The 23987-nt window shown below is 37.0% G+C and overlaps 2 protein-coding genes across 2 annotated transcripts in view; one reads left to right on the top strand and one right to left on the bottom strand.

Moving 5' to 3' along the window:
• Window positions 1-23987, top strand: part of LOC118741799 — a 354618-nt gene that overhangs the window by 174999 nt on the left and 155632 nt on the right. Inside the window, exon 4 of the mRNA XM_036473774.1 lies at window positions 20411-20539. Within this exon, the coding sequence (XP_036329667.1) occupies window positions 20411-20539 (129 nt within the window). The remainder of the gene's footprint in view (window positions 1-20410; window positions 20540-23987) is intronic.
• Window positions 21283-23987, bottom strand: part of LOC118740462 (beta-hexosaminidase subunit beta-like) — a gene marked incomplete in the record, with an annotated part of 7059 nt that continues 4354 nt past the window's right edge. Inside the window, 3 exon segments of the mRNA XM_036472019.1 lie at window positions 21283-22060; window positions 22146-22347; window positions 22409-22538. Coding sequence (XP_036327912.1) covers window positions 21623-22060; window positions 22146-22347; window positions 22409-22538 — 770 coding nt within the window.

Below are 23987 nucleotides of genomic sequence, written 5' to 3'. Positions count from 1 at the left end.
GAAGTTTTTTTAGTGCAAGTACCGTTAAAGGCTAAAACATATTGTTACTAACAGTAAATGCTACTCCAGGAAAGATTTGAATTTGAAGGATATTCTGCTTATTCATAGTATACAAATTGCTAAGAAATCTTTAACTTGGCCAAGTAGATGGAATTAGATCTTAACCTAGATAAGACGGACTTAGCATTGGCCTACAAAAAATTCAAAAGGTCCACTCGTGTTAACCTCTAAGAAAATGAAGAAGTTCTTAGAGATGTCCTTCTTTCTACCGAGAGCAATAAATATTACGCTTGCAGAATGTTTTGAAACGCCGACAATTTGTTGTTTGGTTTAATGAATACTTACATATCGACAACTGAATGGAAGATCGACCGATCTCCGCAGCCGGTTCGAAAATGCTCCACCTCAGAAAACTTTTCTAGAACGTCCTACTTCAGAAGCAAAATCGCGAACCATATACGAAGTACCGTTTAGATCACGGAAGGTACGGTGATTCTAGGCAGACAAGTTTTAGCTTGGTACAAGTTTCAAAGCCGCACACAATGTGCTCTGTCTGTGTAAAAAACATTCAGGTTGGAAAATGCTTTATTACCCTACAATGGCCAGTAGGAAAGGCTCTAGCAATGTTTTTTTTTTGTTTTTGTATTTGTGGATATATCCAGGTTATATGATTTAGCTGGTCTATTAATGAAGATGCATGGCAGACCGATAAATTCCTGCTTAGCCTCCTTCCTGGCGAGAATATCTGCCACTTCCCTGCCAAGAGTCCCAGTCCCTGTGGCCCAGTATCCAAATGTGGAAACATGGTTCCTGGATCCGATGAGTATTAAAAATTAAAACTTTCAGCTTGAGGTATTCTCGTGTACTGTCAGGGCGATAAGTGGCACCATGTTTTCAGAGTGTATTTGTCGTCAAACTTTCTATATACATATGTACATATGTAGTTATATCTCTCTGGTATATATAGTTTAATGGCATGAACCTCAGCCTGAAATTTAAAGCTAATTAGCTACATGTTAGTGAAAAGGAATCTTCAGCTTTTTATGTTTAACACATACCCCTGCACCGACGCCATGGCCAGTTTCCAAGCCATGCTTTGATTGGTGGCGCTGTATAGTTTTCTTATTGAGCTTACGATACCTATATGCTAATTAAGTATATTCACGAATCTACATATATACGTTTGCATACACACGCATGCAAGTATATCTCACGAGTTATTAAATCGAAAATGGTGGCACATTTATCTTAGACAATGAATTATCTGCCGTTTTGCGTAAAGAACCAGTTTCTATCGCGAAATTGTATGTAAATGAAAACTTAAAAAAAAAATACTAAAATTGTAAAAATAACCACTCGTGCGCATATACCCGTAGTTGTGTATGAATCGTATACACCTCGTAGCACCATAAGCAGTCAGCTACCACGTTTACTCGCACGCCTTAACTTAAAAGTCAAATAATACTAAAAATCTTCTGCACCAATATTTAATTACTTTTAAATAGAAACCTACCTTGGATAAAGGGCAACCTATATACCAAATTTCGTTGCTCGAGTTATCGTGTACACGGACAGACGGACGGACGGACAGACAGGCATGGCTTAATCGACTTCTCTTTTAATTCTGATCAATTATGTATACATTTGTCTATATCTATCTCGATTTCTTTAGGCTGTTACAAACAACCGTTATGCGAACAAAGTTATAATACCCTGTGCACAAGTGCGCTCGGGTATAATAGTAAACATTTAACAAACAAAAGAAACATAAGAAGAACTGGTGAAGATATCGTGTCCCTATTACAATTCACATGACTGTACGTCACGATTTATGATCACCGTTTACCTTTATCCCAACATTTGTATATGTTTTATAATAAAAACTTTATTTTTTCTTTTCTGGTCGTATCGTAACTGGTGGCAATTAAAAATGCATATTTCAATGGAGAAGTATGCGTTTTCACACACATTTATAGATACATACATATGTATCTAAATACCACTCTAATCCCATGACTCACTGTACCAGCCGCCACGACCAGCATTTCATAACTATCGCTGAAGTCTTCCCTGTTTTTAGATATAAACATAATTTATTTTTATGTGGATAAGTATGTACATACATACATACATACATAGACGTCACGACAACATGCTCCGCATATTTAAGATATGATTACTTTTTATGTTCACCAATTTTGTGTCGTCTTTCCTTTTATGCGCAAATCTGGAGCGAGTGGTTTGCTACTAACTACTTGCACTTAAGTGGTTGGTGATGCAGTTGCCCTCCTTCACCCGGCGTTTGTCGCTTAAGTAATTTTATTTATAACAAAATTCTCACACTCATCGAAAAAGAGTGCAATTTTCGAATTTTCAATGTTGTCTTTTATTGTTTTAAATAACATAAGTATACACTTAGATACGCATACAATCATATACGTGGATATATTCTGGACTAAATACACTTTCAATTTCACTGCGTTGTTGTTGTAGACACATGCACATAATTGCATTTAGTCTTAGTCTTTATTGTGAATTTCCGGCCGTTCCTTCATTTATTTATGTTGTTGGTTGTTTTATAAATTTAATTTGTTTCTTTTCATAAACTATTTGATTGTGGCCTGTTGTGCGCCTAACAGCTCAGCTGTTAGTGTGGTCCCTCTGTCACATTGCGACATGTCGCGCGCCTGTTGAAAATTAAATTTATTGGCAGTTAAAATGTTGCGCGCTTCTCATGGCTCCTGTTCACATGCGCTGGAGTTATATACACAGTAGGTCCGTATGTATAAATGTATTTATCTTTGAGTCAGCGAATAAACTTAAGGCAGCTAATGCGATGTGGGTATGCCTCTAGAACTTTATAAAAAACTTTTCAAATAGTTTTCTCTATCGCAGTAAAAATTTAAACAATGCCAACCAACTGTACCAGCTCAGTTAGCAAAATAACCAATACAGCGCCCTTTGATCTTCTTGAGTAGGAGACTTTCTTATGAATCGCTTATTCCAGACAAAAGGAGAGAATAGAGAATAAACGAAGAAATTGTCACAGAGATTTCCTATTGCATTTATGACAATATTTTTAGTGATTTTTTTAAAATAAGCTTATTTCTGATTGGCACTTAATTCGCTTAAACTCCAATCCGCTGGCGCCAATTAGGAAGACCGTCTAAAACTGTATCCCTCCTCAACTTGTCTTTCCAACGTATCCCTAGGCATCCGTTTCCTTTACCACCACCAGCAGGTACCGCATCGAATACTTCGAGGGCTGGAGCATTTGCAGAGGTACTGCATTTTAATTCGATGCGCTTTGTGTAAATACTCTGAGGACTGCCTAAGCAGATGATTTCATCATCATCGCTTATGCGTCATTCATCATGGTGGCCTAGTGAGAGAGCTATAAAGTAACTATTCCGGAAGCTGTAGCTGAGCGATTCAGTTCTGTAGACTAAAGAAATCACAGGATAAGCAGTCGCCTTGTCTGAAATCTCATCTAGTATCAAATGGTACAGAAAAGTGCTCCTCTATTCTAGCTAATGCTGTGGTTTAACGATTAATTTAACAGGGGGAAGTTTTCCTACGTTTCTCTTCCCTCTCAGAGATCTAGCATTCACAGCATCGACCTGTAGGCAGCATCCTTTTTCTTAGCAGGGGCTTGACATTTCTCGTCGTACCAACTGTTTCTGTGGATTCGCTGAAATCTTATGACTTCCTCAGCGATGGTTCGTAGGAAACGAGAAATGTGTTTCCATTGCTCACAGTGATCCATGTGATTAATAGTGCTCTTTTTTGGGAGTCTATTACGATTGCAGCTTTTCAACCTCGCGTTTTTTTCGCGTTTCAAGACGTAGATTCTTTCCTGCACAGAGCTGTGTGAGTATCTTGGATACAACAATAAATCCGAGTCGAAGTTAGATCCTAAGATACTGTGTCTTTGTGTTAGAAGCTTATGCTTATCTTTTTATCTTTCTGGCTTTACTCTGAAATCTATTACGATCCTAAAGTTCATATAAGCGATTTTTGATCATATTTTCCTTGCCTTCCGTCCAGGCGTGGATGAAATGAGCGCAATATTGAAGAACCCTGCTTTAACGCGAACTTTAGCGAGACGCTCTTTCACCGAAGGGAAGGACGACGAGGCCCTAGTTCCGACACTTCCTCTCAATTAAATGGCTGCTGTAATTAACGTTTTAAGTTCTGGCCTGTCCATCTTACGAAGACATTAACTAACCTCTCAGAGGCGCCCTAACCATTAAGGAAGCGAATATTTCAGCTACATGCCCTCAAGTCATAGTCCTTAAAACGTTTGCCGGGTCGTTATACATTTTTCGGACATTTTTATATAGACACCCGCTTGCAGCCGCACCTTACAACGAACATTCTCCGCAGACTTCATGAATTAAAAAAAAAAAAAAAACAATATATGGGAGTGGATCCACTGAAGCTGTCTTTCTTTCTGCCCTGTTCCAAAACTAGCAGTTTTCGCATTGAGTACAGTCGGGCAACTGAAACTAGATACCCAGGCCACATTTCACGTCATGATAAAAATACAAATACAAACACAATTTTTATTTTGGTTTATTTTGCTTGTAGCACTTCCCTGCACTTCGCAATTATAATTTTAACTTTTGGTATAATTTTTGGCTGGCACGCAAAAGTAGCATTGAAGAAAATTGATTCTAACTTCCTACTTTAGTGTTGATTAATTTTTAATTTCACATAAGAGTCTGCTCAAATACATCTTCTTCAAAACTCATGCGGCATATTTATGTTTCCACACACAAAGTATTACCCAAGAAGTCCCACCGCGGCTTACCTTTCAACTCTGCACATCTAATGAAATATTCATTTTGTGAACTTTGCAATTCAATTATGTGAATTTTTAATGCATGAAAAGTTATATTTTTACTGTATAAATTTAACGCTGCTGTGTGTTGCAACTTGCTCGAAATTCACAAGTTGAGTAACAAACTTATTGTCTCCTCCTTACGTGTGGAGTCACATTATTGCGTATATCTGCCTTTTGCTTGGTTGGTGTTGATGTTACCAAACTTCCTCTTTGCCCAATGCTACACCAAAAAGCTTCCGCTTTTCTCACCTCAAATGATTTATGAACGGAATTCAAACGCGTAAATTTAATGCACTCTCTTGTTTCACTAAGCATCCGTATAATTTTGTATATTGTAACTGCAGTGCGGCGCATATCAAATATGTGCCGCTGCACCAAGTGGCTATAAATGTCATAGAATTCCTTGACACTTAAACCAGCACCTTTTGAAGTTCACTTTTGTCCCTCTCTTTTAGTTTAAGTTTAATTGCTGCGCTTCCTCATTTCTGAGAACACTCTACCGCTACGAAAAACTCTTAATGCAACAAATTAGCTAATTTCGTTATCAACACCTCGTTGGCTGGCTGCGTTGCATGCAATTGCCGCATATGAGAATGTCATTAGCGTCTTTTAGCACTTTATTGCTGCTGCATTATTTCGGCAAATGCTCACATGTATGTAAGTGTATTTGTACTTACACCAACAGCACCCTAGAATAGGCGGATGTCACCTTGAGCATTTAAAGTAGAGACTATTTGTGGTTATTTTTAAAGCGCTCTAAATAGCATTGCGTTTGGTTTGTAATAGGCAGGGAGTTTGTCGCAATGCTTGCTCCAATTAGACTTGGTATGGAAGACTGATTTCCGTATTTTTTAATAGAAATTTATAGTATGTATTTCAATGCTCTTATTTATAAGCTTAACGAAAACACTACGCGTTATGACAATATTTGTATGTATTTAGCTTAGCGCTTAGACAAAGTACACTCTTAGGAGTAGGATGTGTTAGATAAGGTTATAACGGGTGATTTTTTTGAGGTTAGGATTTTCATGCATTAGTATTTGACAGATCACGTGGGATTTCAGACATGGTGTCAAAGAGAAAGATGCTCAGTATGCTTTGAAATTTCATCATGAATAGACTTACTAACGAGCAACGCTTGCAAATCATTGAATTTTATTACCAAAATCAGTGTTCGGTTCGAAATGTGTTTCGCGCTTTACGTCCGATTTATGATGAGGCTCATTTCTGGTTGAATGGCTTCGTAAATAAGCAAAATTGCCGCATTTGGAGTGAAGAGCAACCAGAAGCCGTTCAAGAACTGCCCATGCATCCCGAAAAATGCACTGTTTGGTGTGGTTTGTACGCTGGTGGAATCATTGGACCGTATTTTTTCAAAGATGCTGTTGGACGCAACGTTACGGTGAATGGCGATCGCTATCGTTCGATGCTAACAAACTTTTTGTTGCCAAAAATGGAAGAACTGAACTTGGTTGACATGTGGTTTCAACAAGATGGCGCTACATGCCACACAGCTCGCGATTCTATGGCCATTTTGAGGGAAAACTTCGGAGAACAATTCATCTCAAGAAATGGACCGGTAAGTTGGCCACCAAGATCATGCGATTTGACGCCTTTAGACTATTTTTTGTGGGGCTACGTCAAGTCTAAAGTCTACAGAAATAAGCCAGCAACTATTCCAGCTTTGGAAGACAACATTTCCGAAGAAATTCGGGCTATTCCGGCCGAAATGCTCGAAAAAGTTGCCCAAAATTGGACTTTCCGAATGGACCACCTAAGACGCAGCCGCGGTCAACATTTAAATGAAATTATCTTCAAAAAGTAAATGTCATGGACCAATCTAACGTTTCAAATAAAGAACCGATGAGATTTTGCAAATTTTATGCGTTTTTTTTAAAAAAAAAGTTATCAAGCTCTTAAAAAATCACCCGTTAGTTAGTGAAGGTGGTCCGTTGCGGCACTGTTTCGACCCGTAGGTGACTCCAACGGCATACCTAGAAATATAACCACTTAGAAGCGCTGTAAATCACAGATATTTGTCAGACTTACATCTAATAGATCGTCTCTCAGTTTAATCAAAGCTGTACAACGACTGAGAAAGCATTCGACTGTCTCGATTGCCTCGTCTCTATATGTACACATACAGCTATAGTCGTTCGCCAAAAATTCCATTCTGTTGGTATACATTATGGAGATATTGACGGCCAGGCTAAGAGGCTATCCACGAGGGGAAGGGCCCTAAACCTTTTCTTATCTTGCCTAGGGCAAACAAGTGAATCTACTCTAAGAGTGTGTTTAGAGACCCTCACTCTGGGGTAATGAGAGGTGTCATGGCAGAGAATAATGTTCAATATGGTTACTCTATCCAAAATCTTTGCTCCTTTCGATTCGCGTGAATTCATGTGCTGTAATGATTTTAAAAGACGAGAGTTAGAATGAAGTACTTGGAGTAATTAAAATGTTTTCGTAGATGTCTAGAACATACAGGGAGGATTGAGAAATAATAGCTGTGATTTGATAGGTCAGAGAGATCAAATATATTTGTTGGCCATTTCAAATTTGACATTTACTTATTTACTTCTATTTTCGAGACAGAAATCTGTAACCACTGGGATCGGTAGTGGGTTTAGATAGACTCAACTATTTGGCTATCCTATCGCTTGAATAAACGCATATCATTTAAGAGTAAGGCCCTGTCTCCACAGGAAAATACTGATACATGTGTTTCCAGTGCAGACCGACTATTTCTAATGGGCTGCAATATATGTCAGCCCTTATTGCTTGACATCTATTGCTGGCAATCTGGGAGTTTTACAGCCATATTTTCATTCGAAAGAAAGCGAGCTGGTGTTACCATCAATGCCATTTTGATATGTAATCAAAATAAGAAGCTGTTCACTCTTTGACTATTTATGATTACGTTCTAGGAAATTATTCAGCAAGTTTTCTTAAGATTAAAATGTTTTTAAACACTGAAATACAGAGCATGCTGTCTGGTGGCGTCCTGTGGCAGGTGCTTATATCAAGACATCAAAGTGCCCACACACAAAAACTTTCAATTATATTGCTCGCAACTATCTGTCAACATGACAGTTGGTAGGCAATCGGCGTTTGCCTGTGGAGTACTGAGGTTGGCATTTACAACCAGTGTTGCCGTTTAGATACAAATGTATTAAAATTTTGGCCTTAATTTTAAGGGACACTTCTTTTTTAGCCTCACTGTACATTTGGATACATTTTCTCATAGAATTTTACTGACATAAGCCATTACTTTGAACAATTTTAGATACGTACTCCATATTTTAATGGAATACCGGAATCATGATTCCTTTCCATACAGAAGAGCCTAATCTTGTTAATCGATAAGAGAATATTTTGTTTATAACGAGTGCTTTTATTGAAAATATGCTCAGTATTTTGACATTTTTAAAGGATCAGTTTTTCTGGGTCAAAAAACGATAAATGTGACGATTTTTTGGGTATGTAGATTTCTTAAACATTTAACAGAATTTGAGTAAATTTTTTATTTATAAACAAAGACTATTAAGTTTTCCGTGAGATTATTTTTCAAGAAATTGATTGTGCGAATTGAGAAGATATATTCAAGATCAAAAGATTTGCTATATACATGATTTTTACAGTGGATACATTTGTCAATCCTTTCTCCTGAATACTCTAATTAACCCACGGCAACACTTTTTACAACGCCAACTTAGGGCTGAGAGTGCTTATTTTGAATTGCTCTAAGTACTATCAACAATATCTTGGAGTGCAGATTCGCGTTCATAATGGCATAGTTAGACAAAAATATTTGAACTTCGAATGCAATTAAAACCGCAAACTGATGGGTATACAGAATAACATTAAAAAAAAAAAAAACAATCTCAACTCCAGGTTGACAATGAAAACGCACCTCAACTGTTAAAAGGTAATGAATTCGCATATGTTGAACGTCAATTTTCGAATAAATCCGAGCAAATCTTCGGAAATACTGAACTCCATACCCAAATAAAATATTTGGCACTTAGACTATTTTCTTCCCTAATTTGTGATGCATTTTTCGATGTTGTTCTACACAAGATGCAGTATTGAAGCAGTTGGTCAACCTAATTTGTTTTTCTTTGGATTTAGTGCATGATACAAATATAGCAAGGTAGAACGCAAGCCATGATTTTTTTTTGAAGTTTGCCAAAATTTTAAAATCATATAAAAGTGAAAAGAAAAAAACGAAATTGTTCGAAATTGTTGTTGCTTGAGATTGAAAATGAAAATGTGTGTGTGAGTTTGTGAGTAAATTTAAAAATTAAATTGTTTGGAAACGTCAAGAATTTTAAAAGTGACTCTCAGCGGTTCTACCTTACTATATTGATTTAGTGTATAAATTGTTAGATTTTACTCTAAATTATCCCATTTTTTATCTATTTATTTCAAACCCGCTTCCGAATGGCAGACATTTTTTTTGTGAAAAGCAGAGTTACACTCGGAAGTCTGCCACTGGCCTGATGAGAGGTGACAGATTTTAGAAAATAACTTCAGTGGTGGTCAGATCCTTTTGTCTAGTCTATATGTGTGGCTACTGCGGTTCAGATTATTTACTATTAACGAAAACTATTTTACCTATTTTAGTATTTCTTTTATCCGGGGAAGGACAAATGGCTGATTGGCAGCCAGAACCGCTTTAAAGGTCAAAGTTGCACTTTTAAGACCATGGCGACGAAGAATGAAAGGATTTTATATTTCAATTTAACGATTTTGGCTTTTGTTTTTTATTGCAAAAGCTTCCTACTCAATAAATATTTTTAATTTTTAATGCCAAAGTAATAATTGCCAATTCAACCTTCCCAGCCAAGCTGTCCGCTTCAATTATGCAAAAGTACAAGAACACATTACTCGCTGCAACGCCCAGGCTGTCAGCCCCACTCTTTTTCATTATACATTTGCTACTTTTTTCACTCAACACCTGTCGCAGGAATTCAAGTATATGCTTGCGCATATTTATAGGTGGACCGGCGTGGTGGCGCTTAGCCCTCCATAATTTGCGCCCAACATTTTTCACATCAAAATTGGGTCAGCCTAGTTGTTGAGGCAGATACTCGTACTCGTATTTGCTGTTGCTTCGGCTGCTTCTGCTCTAAAAATGTTGTCAAGCATTACACTGACAAGTTGCTGCTCCACTTTGTGTGCCAAAACTGTTGCCAAAGCCATTCGTCACCTCTGCTTTATGTAGGAAGTGGTTTTACTTTTGCTGTTGCTGTATATGCTGGTGTGCTATTTGTCAGCGATGCTGTAGCCCTTCTGAGTGCGTGTAAGTTGCGTGAAGAGCGTGTGCAGGTTTTTTCTTCGTTTATTAAAATTTTTAGTTTTTGTTTTTATGACTTAGTTTTGTTTATTTTTCCACTTCGTTGTTGTTTCTTCAGAAAATATTTTCTATTTAAACACTTAAGCTGCTTTTCAAGCAAAGTATTTGATTAGTACCAATTTGTTAAATGGGACGTGTTTGCTAAGTGTTCTGTTTCAAACCATTTCGTATTGCCTGTGGTAATGTTAAAAGTTCACAGGGGAATTTTGCAATATTCTCTGAGGCGGCAATGTGAAAGTGCATATTTAGTGTAGCGATTTGTTGTTTTGCTGGAAGGTAATTAATCTTTCGAATATTATGGCTCATAAAACACAAGTAAACTGGGTAGTACCAAATTATTTATGTGGGAAAATAGAAAACCAGAGCAGAGCATTGCTCTTTAAAGTGTACCATAATAAGTAATTTTGTTGTAATTTTCGTTCCACTAGCGCAGACACTTCAACCGCTTGTCGCCTAAGCGTCTAGACCGATACCGAAAAACTTCACCAATTTCCCTCTTTGAAACTGCGCCAATTACTAACACTTAGTGTAAACAGATCCTTATGCACTTGGTCCTTCCATTCTACTTTTGGGTGCCGTTGCTTCTGTTGTCCATCTATAGTTGCTGAGTCATAATGACTCTCCATACGTACGATAAGTCCATGTTCGACTATGGCCATAGATCTTGCGTGGAATAATTCTATTGAAAACTCGTAAACTCTTCTCATCTATAAAGAACGGACAAGATAAGATATTTGTAGAGAATTTTCGTCGTAGAGAAATGTTTGTGTCTTTCAATTGCCTACCGAGCGAAAATAAACACCTGTTGATATTCAGGCCTGGTAATTGTTCTTGTCCACGTTCACCGCCAGATAAGCCATTTTTACCTTCTTTGCTAAGCTGGAGAGAGCTACGCTAACGGCCCTGGTCAATAGTGGATTTACCAGGTCTGAAGCTAGTCACCAGATCAAATTGAGCTGGTACTTGCCCCCAACTAGGTCTTCCATGATCGATTTTGAATAGCATCGCTGGCGTATCATCAACTCATGGGTTTTAAGACGCATTAATGCTGTTTGCATCTCGATTAGGTCGAAGGAAGCCACCGAGCACCGTCTCTACATATTGGTTTGGTTTCTTTTTCGTTGAACCCGCCAACTGTGTCTCCATTTAAGAACATCTGTTACCAGATTTGACTCTTCTGCCTCTGTTGTTGTAGCGGCACCACTAAGCCCCGCCTATTTCGGTTCATCCATCAATCATTGTCGTCAAGCTCAGCTAACGGTGGACCCAAGAAACTGGCAGTTTCAAAAGGGTCGGACCAAAGGAAAATCGGTGTTAGTTGAGTGGGATTGAGCTGGCATGTGAAGAGGTGGTTGGTGTCGTGCGGAGAGTCTCCACATGCCGGACACTAATTGGGCACATTGGGGCCCAGTCTGGACAGGTAGCTGTTGAGGCGGCTTCAGTATCCAGACCGTAACAGCCTCTCTTTTTTTTGCTTAAAAATATGTCTCTCCTCCTTCCTCTCTTCCTCTTCGTTTGCGTTTTTCTGCGTGGGTGAAAGTGGCCAACTAACCATATAAGGAGATGATAAATGGAATCTTACTGCTGATTTTCATGGCTCTCGGCGATGAAGAGTGGCTTGCTTAAGTAGGAATGTAGCATAAGAGAAATTTACATACAATTTTATACCTTTCATGACCATAAAATGGTACCTTAACTTTGCTGCGATGTTTGACGCAATCTTGTCCCCAATTTTTCGAGATATTCGACTGAAATTTGGTAAGCGGGTTATAATGTATCAATCATTTGACGGAACCGGAAATTTCAGAGTACCAAAACATATACCTCCAATACAATTGATTGTTCAGATATGAAATTTTTTGTTATAACTCCTCCATTTATGCAGCTAGGAATATGAAACTTCGCAATATTTTCACTCATTATCAACAGGAAGCTTACAGCGAAAGTGACAAACATCGAGTCACTATAACTTATGGCCTCCATATAACTGATTGTTCAGATATGGGGTTTTACCTTAAATTCCTTCATTTGGACAGTTTAAACGGAGAAATTTCGCGAACTATTTTTTAAATAATCATACAAAGTCTTCTGATAAAATCGTCAAGGTTGGTGCTCTATAAGATATATCTTCTATACCACTGATTGTTCGTATACAAGTTTTGGCGATATAACTCTCAGCTTAAACAATGAAATTATGTGACCTGTTTACTTGCCGATCATACAAGACCTAATGTGAAAACCATTTAGATCGGCTATGGCCCGCGAAGTAGATCCGCGGAAAAATCGTTATTATGTCTGGATAAAAAAAAAGTGTTTTGGTATAAGTATTGTTACATCTTTAGCGAAAGTTCAAATCTCCAAGTTATTGCTTCGTAGCCCAAAAACCAGATAGTTTTTTCCCCCTACACGTTACTCTCTGCACTTAAGCCATTACAACTGTCATTTGATAGGCCAATGATGCTTGTCACGTGACATTAAAAATCAACAAAATGTGACTTAACGCGGCGCAACAAGGAAAGAAATCTTTCACGACGAAAAAAATATTGCATTCGCCCGTTTAAATTTGACGTTGGCGTGCTGTGCGAGGATCGTTTTAGTTGTCGCATTTTGTTGAAATAAATTACTTCCTTTATTTGCAGTAATAAATATTTTTAAAACATGTAAAACAAAACAGTGATAATAATTGCATTGGAAAACTAATGAAATGGAAAATAAAGTGAAAATTTTAAACCCGTTGCTGTAACGACAATAAAACGAAAACAAAGTAAACACAAGTGAATGAATGATGTTGGCGGCAGTAGCACATTGAACTTGTCAATGTCAGAATTGTAAAAAGAAATATTAAAAAGTAACCACAGATACAGTAGCCTAAGAAAATGTAAACAAATCTACAAACTACAAAGTGCAGTCAATGTCGACGTTGTCTATGCTGAGGCGTTTATAGTACGCGTGTGTTGGCAGTGTAGCAAGTGTACAAGCGCATGCGCATGCGTGGTCGCCCGCCGTAAATGCACAAATGTACGCCGTCAATAAGATAGACATTTGTTTGTGCATTTACCGCCAAATGATCGGTGATTTTTGAAAATGAATTTAAAATTGCACGCTTGATTGCTGCTTTGAGCTGCGTTGCACTACCCGGTTGCGCTTTTTTGTTGTTTGATTAGTGCGCGGGCGCAAATCGTCAAAGTCAGCAGTCAGCATTTGACGAGGTAACAACCAACAGATGACAGTCGACAACCAACAACCGACAGTTGGCAACATCCGTCCGTTCAAACGCGCAAAATAATTATAAGCAAACAAATCGAACAAAATAAGCTTTATTGCTCTAACCTGATGCAAATGTTGGCGGCATGGGCTTTTCAAAGCTGCGCGTCGGCAAATAGTAAAAGCAAAGCGTTTTGCTTCAGTTGTGCCGGTAATTGAAAGAAAGTGAATTGCAAAAGTACTCTCGTAACGCTCGTAATTGTTAGTGGATTGTCGTTCCGCTTTACGCTTTTTCTTCCAACAAGTGATTATTTCTCAGCTGTACTGGCGTAATGGGTGCGCATAGCTCCAAGGAAAAATTGTCACGTTCATATTCGGAGCGTTATATTCATACACAAGTTATCGAACGTGAACGTTTCGGCAGTTTCGGGAAGCGTGCGAAAGGTGAGTAAAGTGTGGAGGAAAATTAAATTCTGTGGGTGTTGAATAACTGCCATAGCTTAAGCTCGTAATGGTTTAATTAAAAGTTCATATTGAAGAAAATTTTGTATAAACTTAGCTTTTTATCTAAACACCGTTGCCATTTTGCTTAAATAAATTAACTATGAATATATATGTATCTACTGAAATATAAAATTTATATTGCGCTGTTACTATATAAAACGGGTCTTGAAGCCTCACATTGCGAGTTGGATGTACACAGCGGTTGTGCGTCTCATTCTGTTCTACGGGATGGCGGTTTGTAATGCTACTATATTAATCGCGCTGATCAAGTGGAGTGACACGAGATTCGGGCACCCTAGAATTCTGGAAAATCTTCCCGAAGACTTCAGGCGCCTGGACTATACAGTCCCGCCTCGTGGACTAAGGACGCATTTCCGAACAAGAATCCCCTCAAGGAGGGAATGAGAGGAGGATTAAGTTCTGATCTCGTACTCCGATCCAGTAGCCATCTATTGATGGCTCAGAGTTATATCTGCAGGTAGGAAGTAGGGTATACTCGCTAGAACTCTCCTTCAGTCTCAGCATTTGTCTGCCCGATCTCTGCAGCGCTTTTCGAGCTGAACTAACAGCTATCAACGCTGGTGCAAGATGGCTGATCGATTCTCCTCATGATCTGCAACTATCTTTTCTCATATCTAGACAGCTATTAGTACAGATGATGAAATAGAAAGGAACAGAACCTTACTGTTTGCAATCAGTACCGCTCGTAATGTGATCATTCCGCTATCTTTTTCTAAACTCTGACTGCAGAATAGCTTTATCGAACGGAAAAATACAAGACGATCTGCGGAGCCCACGTGCCGGTGGGCTAGAACAGATCTCGCCCTCTCCTCAGCTTGTAGCGACTACTGCTCCGACATGTAATAGGATTTCCTACCGAGCACTGCCTGATGGGAACCCACGCTACCAGAATGGGCTTTCAGTCATACAATTACTGCCATAGCTGCCTTGATATGGCGGAAATAGAAAGCGTGGGGCATTACATAGTATGCCACTGCCCTGCTTTGGTGAGGGCTCGTTGTCGCTATTTCCTACGCTATTATTTTTAGTGTCTGGCTGACCGCTACGATCCGTCCGTAATGGTGGCGGCAGACCCTGGATTTAAGTCCGAGCAATTTAGTCAATCACTTAGCTATGGAATTGTGATAGAAAACCTATTTTCGAACCAGAAACTTGGTGCCCTGAATTTTTGATTGAGCGAACCTAAGGTCTCTCCATGTTTGAGCTGAATTCAGTTTGGTTGCGTTGCAGCTGGCTTGATATCTAATAAAGGGCAGTGCACCCGTGATTAACATGGTTGCAGCCCTTTATACCGTGTCCAATATGGCTCTGTAAATAAACTTTTCTAGAGCCGGCCCCCATACGATGATTCCAGAGAAAAGGATGGGTCAGACAAATGCCGTGTACATCCAGTGTATTATGTGTGATTTCAGACCCCATAGTTTCCCCACCACTACTCTATAGGTGTAGAGGGCGGTAATGGATTTCCTGGATCATTGCGTAAGGTTTCGCTGCCAGTCCAACTTCCTCGTTGGAGGGTGTGAGTCCCACACCATTTGGAGAGGGGAGCTGACGAGGCGGTACACTATATTTCCCCATGAATAGTATCATTTTAGTTTTGGTGGAATTGACCCTGAGTCCTTACTCCCTCTACCAGCTATTCACGAGACAGAGAGCGCTCTGAAAAAGTTTGCTTAAAGATTGGAGATGCTTGCCCGTTGCTGTGAGCTATGACGCTAAGGAATGCTTTGAAAGTATTAGCAAGCAGTGAGCGTAAAAAGTCGGTCGCTTGCTGAATTTCGGTATGGAATATGCCATCCGTTCCTGGAGATTTATATGATTTAAAGGTCTTAAGAGCCCTTTACACGTTTTCTTGTTGCACGATACTCTATACGGAGTGCATCTGCCTTGGGTTCTACATTAAACTTCACGTACTATATACACTGCCGGAACAAAGTATTGGCACAGCAAATTTACACACACACACACACAATATATGCAACAATTTCCATTCTAATATTTTTCCGCTAGTTTCATATAAAAATATAGTTCATTCTACAATAAAGAACAAAAAAATATAATTCCTAAATTTTGTGCAAAACTCGCGAAAATTCAGCAAATTTTCATGAAAATTTTCAACTTCTTAATAAGATTTTTAGAATTTTTTATTATTTTGTATGCAGATTTGTAGCCCAATCAATTTATTATAATAAAGTGCAAGTTTTAAGTAGATAGGAATTATCGTTGATTTTTGGTAATTTTTTTCACGCAGTCTCTTCCATACAAACAATTTTTTCCGAAAATACTTTATATCGATAACTGAGTGGAAGATCGACCTATCTCGGCAGCCAGTTCGAAAACGCCCTATCTCAGAAAATGTTTCAACATCGTTCTATCTCAAAAAACTTTTCAAGAACGCCCTACCTCAGAATTTGGTTGAATAACGCCCTATCTCAGCTGCCGATTTAAAAACGCCCTATCTAAGCTTATTTTCAATGTATTTTCGTTTGAGATAGGGCGTTTTTGAACCGAATTCAGAGATAGGGCGTTCTTCAACAAAATTATGAGATAGAGTGTTTTTCAATAAAATTCTGAAATAGGTTGTTTTTCAATAAAATTCTGAAGTAGGGCGTTCTCGAAAAGTTTTCTGAGATAGGGCGTTTTCGAACCGGCTGCCCGGATAGGTCGATCTTCCACTCAGCCATCGATATGGAAAAATGCAAAACACGTTTAACAAAAAGAATTCTCAAAAATCAACGCGATTTTTGACTAACTCCGAACTTGAATTGAACTGAAAAAAAAAATTAAAAAAATCTGATTAAAAAGTTGAAAATTTTGATGAAAATTTGCTGAATTTGCGCGAGTTTTGCACAAAGTTTAAGAATTTTATTTTTATGCTTTTTGTTGTTGAATGAACCAAATTTTTATACAAAATTGGCGGAAAAATATTAGAAGAAAAATTGTTTCATATATTGTGAAAAATTTGCTATGCCAATACTTTGTCCGGCAGTGTATGTATGTATATAGATTTGTGGCCTTTCGAGTTCTTATATGGATTAAGAAGAATGCATTTGTTTTGCATAAAAATCGCCATTTTTTGAATGCTATTCTTCTTTAAGGGTAGTTAAATTCAGAAACGACGTTTGAGATAGAAATACAAACTTAAATTTGAGTTGTTTCAATCTTGTTTATTGTGCCCTTATTTGCTACAAATTTTCATTCGACATTTTTTCTATTAATAAGTAGGAACTTTGTACAGTTTTTCCAAAGTTTCATTTATATATGTACATATGCATGTGTGTATAAATATAGACGTTACAATTAAAATATAATCAGCCTCGTTGTTTCCAATAATTAACAGGTATGAGCTATAACAAGATGAGAAATGTGCTAACTAGTCTTTTGTTTGTAAGCAAATTAAAACTTGTAACTTGCTATTAATTCCACAATAGAATTCTCTCACCTGCAGCCAGGCAAAAAAAAAAAATTTGCAACAACTGCTACTTAAGTTTTTGCTAAATAACTATGTATGTATATATGTACATACATACTCGTACATTCAAAATTTTCGCTTTTATAGAAATTATTCCTTTCATATGCGAGCTTCAATGAAAAGCCTTAATACCTATGATTAGCTAGCAAAGTTAAGTACAGCCAGATATCACAGAGCACTAATTTGAATTTGATATGAATAAATTTTTAGCTAGAAAGCTTATTTTGTACATGAGTTGCCGTTAATTTAAGATTAATCGAAAAAGAACATTATTCCGAGAAGTAGAAAGTATAAAATGTATACATGAGAAATAACTTTTTATGAAAAAGAGGTAGTGCAGATGTTAACATCTGCAGATCTAAATATGCACATTTGTAATTGCATATATGTATGTAAGTAAGTCTCGTTTAATTTGTCTTAATAACAATATATCCATTTATTATATTTGTGTACATATGTGCATGTAGGCATTATATTTATCACTTGGCTTTTTGTGCAACATTTCCACTAAGTTTTGTATTTCGGCTTCTGTATCGCATGGCCTTTTAAAAAAGAAATGCTTGCTTGCTCCTTAAAAAGGGGGTAAACTTATCGAAATCACTACTTCACTCTGTTAGCTATTTACATACCAGAACTTATCGTCCAGCTGCAATGTAGTGTGCCACATGCGCCACATCTAGCGATGCAGTACAGTTTATTTGCATATGCCAAAAGTAGCGTCAGCGGAAGAATATTGAAATGGTAAAAACAAAAGGCAAACAATAAATGATGCCAGTCAAGGAGAAGCTGTACATACAAATAAAGAGCGCAATTATTTAAGAAAACATTTCTGCGCACACATTCTCATACACACATACTATGTACATACATATGTACGTATGCTATTGCAAAATTTTTTTAAATTTTCCAACGCACATGTGGTACTCAAAACGAAATTGCAAAACTAGTGTTCCATGGTAAGTGCTTGAAATGATTTCAAATTAAAACATAAAATGCTATATGAAAATAGAGCATTTATTAATGATCGGAGTGTTTCAGATATACGAGAGGGTCCACTTTTTACAGCGCTCTTTTCCTATTTTGCAGCATATTTAGAAGAAAAGAGTGAAAGTGTTTTCTACTGATGCATGTATGTATGCACATACATTAGACTGCATCATTCCCCATACAAAAAAAAAATTGTTACTATGTTTCCATTGGAATTATAAAATCTATTATATTTTTAGACTTCCACCAAAATGTTTCGGAAAAATATTAAGATTTACGAGAGCTGGGCCAATTTGAAAATGCCACCAAAAATGGAGTTTTTTATGAATAAACGGTTTAAGCTTAAAAAATTTGCATAAAAATATTTAAAAGAAAATTTTAAAATTTGCAAGGGAATCGTAATAATGAGATATTTGATGCTGTTTTTTGATTTTTTCCAACGATTTATATAAGAAAAACTTGAATAACTGAACCTAAACTATTCCGACTTATGTAGATTTGTGAGATATCATTGGAAAGGTATTTTCTCATTTCTATTAAAAAAAAAGAAATAATGGGGTCATGACGTGAGTTTTTTTTTGCACAGAAATAAAAAACGTGGGAAAATGCCTTTCTACTGAGATCACATAAGCCTAAATCAGAATAGTTTCGGCCCAGTTATTCAAGTTTTTCGTAAACCAATCTTTGAAAAAAGTTAAAAAAATAGCACCAAAAAAACATCTGAGGGGATCTTTTGTCAAAAAGTTCTTTTAGAAACTATTTTTACTCATAAAAAAAAAACATTTTTGGAGGTATTTTCAAATCGGTCCAGCTCACGTTAATCTTTATATTTTTCAGAAATATAATTTTTCAAATATAAAAAAAAATTGTAATCGCGGCAGAAAATCCCCAACTTTTTTTGGTGATGCAGTCTAATGTACATACATACCCTCACGATTTAATCGCCGCCAAGTCAAATGGTCACGTTCCATGCATAAACTAGCGGAGTAAGAGCAATAATAGCGCGTTGTAGCAAGCAGTTCACCCGTAGAAAGGGAGACTTATCCATCACTTAACTTTCAATTTAAAAGCTGTGCAGGCATAATCAGACAATCTTATTAGGGTCGGTTGTACAATTAAAAACTGAAAAAATTAGGTTGTAGTGTTTGTTTGCATAATATTTATTTCATATTTTCATCAGAGGCCGTACCAGGAAGTGATGAAAATATATGCACAGCTGTGCCTTTTCTTCGCAATTTTCGCACCATTCTATTTGGATCTGAGATAGGACTGGGGTAAGCGATCTCTGGCTACGCCTCAGCGAACGAAAACCGTGGAGTTGGTTAAGACTCTTAAAGCCGAACGTTAGGCTTCTCGCGGGAATACTAACAGGGCAGCTCGAATACGGCCTTTGTCGTTCATTTACTTTGGTACTCGTCACCTGTTCATCTAGGCGTGGTTTTCTGAAGCGTAATTTTTGTTCGTCGAGAGAGGGCACTGATTTTCAATTGCCTACCAAGCCCGGAGTAGCAACTGCTGGCCGGAGTTATTCTTCGCTTGATCTCCAGTTTGGAGGGTTAATTTTTTGAGCACTCCAAGGCTAGTCGAAAGCAATATACAACTAGATTTGTCGGATTCAGAGGGTTGTTGAAGTGTCGCCATCTCGAGAACAAAGATGGTCTAAAACCTAAATGTTAGTATGTATGTATATTTAATAGTCAAGCCTTAAGAAGGTTTTGCTTCATATAATCACATGTTTTATAGAGGGTCAAAATGCTCATTTAACACACACGGTAATCTATCTTGAACTGAATTACGCTGACGTAGCGCATCCTGGTTATAACTAATTTATACAAAAAAGAAGACATATAAATTCAACATGCTTACATTTAGCCCTTAGGGAATTGGAATAGAAAGGGCATATAAATAAAACTTTTTTAATCGACGAGTTTTTTAAGACTTTAAGTTATTTTTAAGATGATTTACAATACTCGCGCTTATTTGCTAAGTGAATGGTTTTATTTTGTTGCAATTACAGGAGCTGCCAAAAAGCGTGATGTGCGAAACTTGAGCATATCGCCTACAGATTTGGGACCGCCGCCAAAGGCACAGCAGACTGCCAAAGGTACATTGACGCGGCTTAAACCAGCGACTATCTCTTTAACACGTAAGTATTTAGTACTAAATAAAATAGAGGCTAACCTTGAGAATTTATCAAAATGTCTGTAGTGGTTTCAGGGAAGTATTATGATTAACAAATATTTTGTTCATTTATTAACGCCGATCCCTTGAACAAAGAACGAAAGGCAAATCAGACAAATGATAAGGTATGGGGAAAAATCCAACAAGTATAAATAAAAGGAAGCCTACTGTGCACCATTTTTAAAAACTTTTATGAATTTTCAAACCTTGCAATCAGTTTTTGGCCCACTTCTCGGTGATTAAGATACTTCAAACTTCAAACATAGCTGAGAAGCCGACGACAATGCAATATGACTTAATCCGATAGGTGACGCAGGAGTCGAGATGCTTGGAAGACCCAAATTTAACAGCTTCTCTGTTGGAGAAAATGTATTTAAATTACTTTTTTAATTCCAAAGATCTTTTATCCATGTTTGGGGCGAGCTCTTATTAACCGACTTCCAAAAAAGGAGGAGGTTATCAGTTCGTCGGAATATTTTTTTATTTTTTTATTTATTTTTTTTTATGTATGTTACCGCATAACTTTGCACCACGTCAACCGATTTCAATAATTTGCAACGGAAAGGTAGTGTCTCAGAGGTGGTCCCATACGAATTTGGTTTAGATCCGATCATTGGATCATGAAATATATAGATATATATATATTTTTTTTAAGTCGGTTTTTTTTTGCTAAAAATTACTTGTTTTAATATAAACAATTGTGCAAGCTCTTATGACCTATTCCAGCAAATGTCCAGTTTATCTTTATAAGCGTAGACCCCAGGTAACCAAATTAATTGTTTTCGGAGGAACAAGGTTCAACCAATTTGATAGCTCTATTTCAAAAATCGGTTGTTGTAAAATATCGGTAGCTAGATTTGTTAGTATAAGTAGTATATAATGATAATAGCGAACACTAGAAAGTCTCCATTAAAATGTTTTTAATAAGTAAATAATTTCTTACATAATTTATTTTTGCTTTGTAAGCCTAGTAAGGGTTTCGAGTGATTACTACTTCGGAGTCGGTAGTGTTCAATATACCCTTTATTTTATATAAATAGCTACTTGTCTAGCATATTCCAAACCCGTTCGCTGGTCGCGCTTCAATTCCTCGCCATATCATACGGCAATTATGTTCCTCTAAACGCAGACGCGCCTCTTCTACATCTCGTACATTCTGCGAAGACCACAAACGCTCAGCTGTGGCACTGACACGCGGAAACGTCGTCGGCAATGCATTATATTCATTGATCCACTCGCTCCATAGACAAGCTTCACCACCAATTACATGCGCTTTCTGAGCTTTACTACCCTTAAAGTCTGTCGGCTCAATATTATAGAATTTTTCCCAATCAGCGCCAGTGTCCAGCACATACAAGTACCAACCATCACTCATAATGACATCGTAACCTTTTTTCGTAAGTGCAGCCATAGTATTTTTATAATCAAACCATATTTGAGCGATTGTGCCGGCAGGCCATTCCATGTAGAAGTTTTCGGCCATAGCCTGAATGAAATCGGATTTACGATTCATATTTCCATATACATACATATGTATGTACGAGTATCTTAGTGAAAACAGTTTTGCTTACCTCTTGCCACACCATCTGCTTCCAGCCCATTGCTGAGATGTTAGCAGAGAAACGTTCTAAATACAAATACGATAAGTCGCCATTGTCCAGCCCATGCGCCTTTAGATAGGCTTGTATATCGGCGTTTGTTTCCCAGCAAGCGGAATCGACTTCATCGATACCTAAGTGTAAATATTTGTCGGGAAAAAGGGTTTTGATTTCTCTACGGAATAGTAAGAATGCAGTAATTAAGTAATTTTTGAGTAGGTTTTAAGTGTGCATACCTGAATAATTTGTAGAGAAAGTTAAACGTTCCCTCTTTTGTTGGATCTAATGGCCCCAATTGGCCCCTATATTCTCCTGCGCATTTTGTCATTATTTCCGGATGTGAAGCTCCCCAAGAAGCGGTGTGAGCTGCGTGTGAAGAGATTTAGGGGAAAACTATAATGGTCAAGTATCGAAAAAAATCGATAACAATAGACAAATTTTTTTATTTTGAAATTTTGGATGACGTTAGCGAGGATGAAATTAACAGTGAAGATAACAATAAACATTTGTAGAGAAAGTTCTATTGAAAACTCTCTTAAACATGTTTATTTTGAGATGCATATTGGAATATTGCATCGAAGTTACTGATTTAATCTAATTAGACATTTAAAAGGTGGCAACCCTTTTAAAAAAAAGCTTAAACCAAGCCTTCTTAAAAATATTTTGTTTGACTTAACATCATTTTGTAATTTTCATTTAACTTATTGATTTAATTCAAATTTACTTTTAAAGCGGTGGCAACCCTTTTTAAAACATATTTTCGAAAAGAATGTTTAATGTATGCAAAAATGTTATTTGGCTTTTAAGCATTTAAATCTTTTCAAAATAAAACTTTCTTAAACCTCAATCGCTTGCAACCCATACTGTAAAACTTATTTTTATTTAACTTATTAACCAAATTGGTTTTAAATTTTTAAATAAGTAGCACTCCCTTTAAAAGTGCTTTGCAATACAACTTTTTTAAATCACATTCGTTTGGCATCCATACTGTAAAATTTTGTTGAACTTATAATTATTTAAGAAGGTGGCAACCTCCTTCAGGAAAAATGCTTTAAGCTTATCAGGGTCGTAAGCTATCTCTATGCTAAATTTTATTAAAGAGAAACAAATATATTGGTCATTAAATTGATTTTAAATTCCTAAGCTGGTGGCAACCCACGCCCAAAAATGTTTTTGAAGAAGATACAGCTCCCGCTTGATACCCATATTAAAAAATTGTATTTAACTTAAATTAAATTGATTTTGAATTTGTAATTTAGTGGCAGCCCTTTTACAAATATTTTGAAATACAACTTTCTTAAACCTGTCCCGAGTAATACCCATAATTTATTGATCTTAATTTTTTGAACAAGTAGCAACCTTCATAAAGAATATTTTCGCAAAAACTCGTTATTTAACCGCTTTCGTTTGACACACACACTTTATTGTGATATTTTACTTAGCATATTAGTTAATCGATTTTCAATTTCGATCAGATTGCAACTCCCTTTAAAAGAATTTTTGAAATAAATCGTTTTGTAACCCCTTTCGTTTAACACTCACATATTTTATTTGACTTATTAATTAGTTGATATTAACCTAAACAAAGGTGCAAATCTCTTCAAATAAACATCCTATATCTTAATCCGGGTTATAATCTATTGTGTGCCAAATTTCATTGAAATCCGTTAAGCTCTTTTAGCGTAAATGATCAACAAATGAACACCTGAGTGCAAGATCGACAGTTCGAAAACGCTCTTTCCCATACAACTTTTCAAGAACGCCCTACTTAGGAATTTGATTCAAGAACACCCTATCCCGCTGCCGATTCAAAAA

The sequence above is a fragment of the Rhagoletis pomonella genome, unplaced genomic scaffold, assembly GCF_013731165.1.
Source record: "Rhagoletis pomonella isolate Grant_MI unplaced genomic scaffold, Rhpom_1.0 Rhpom_scaffold_00006, whole genome shotgun sequence".
In the NCBI taxonomy this organism is placed as follows: domain Eukaryota; kingdom Metazoa; phylum Arthropoda; class Insecta; order Diptera; family Tephritidae; genus Rhagoletis; species Rhagoletis pomonella.
Note: the sequence above shows the minus strand (reverse complement) of the source record. Positions and strands in the feature narration are given on the sequence as shown.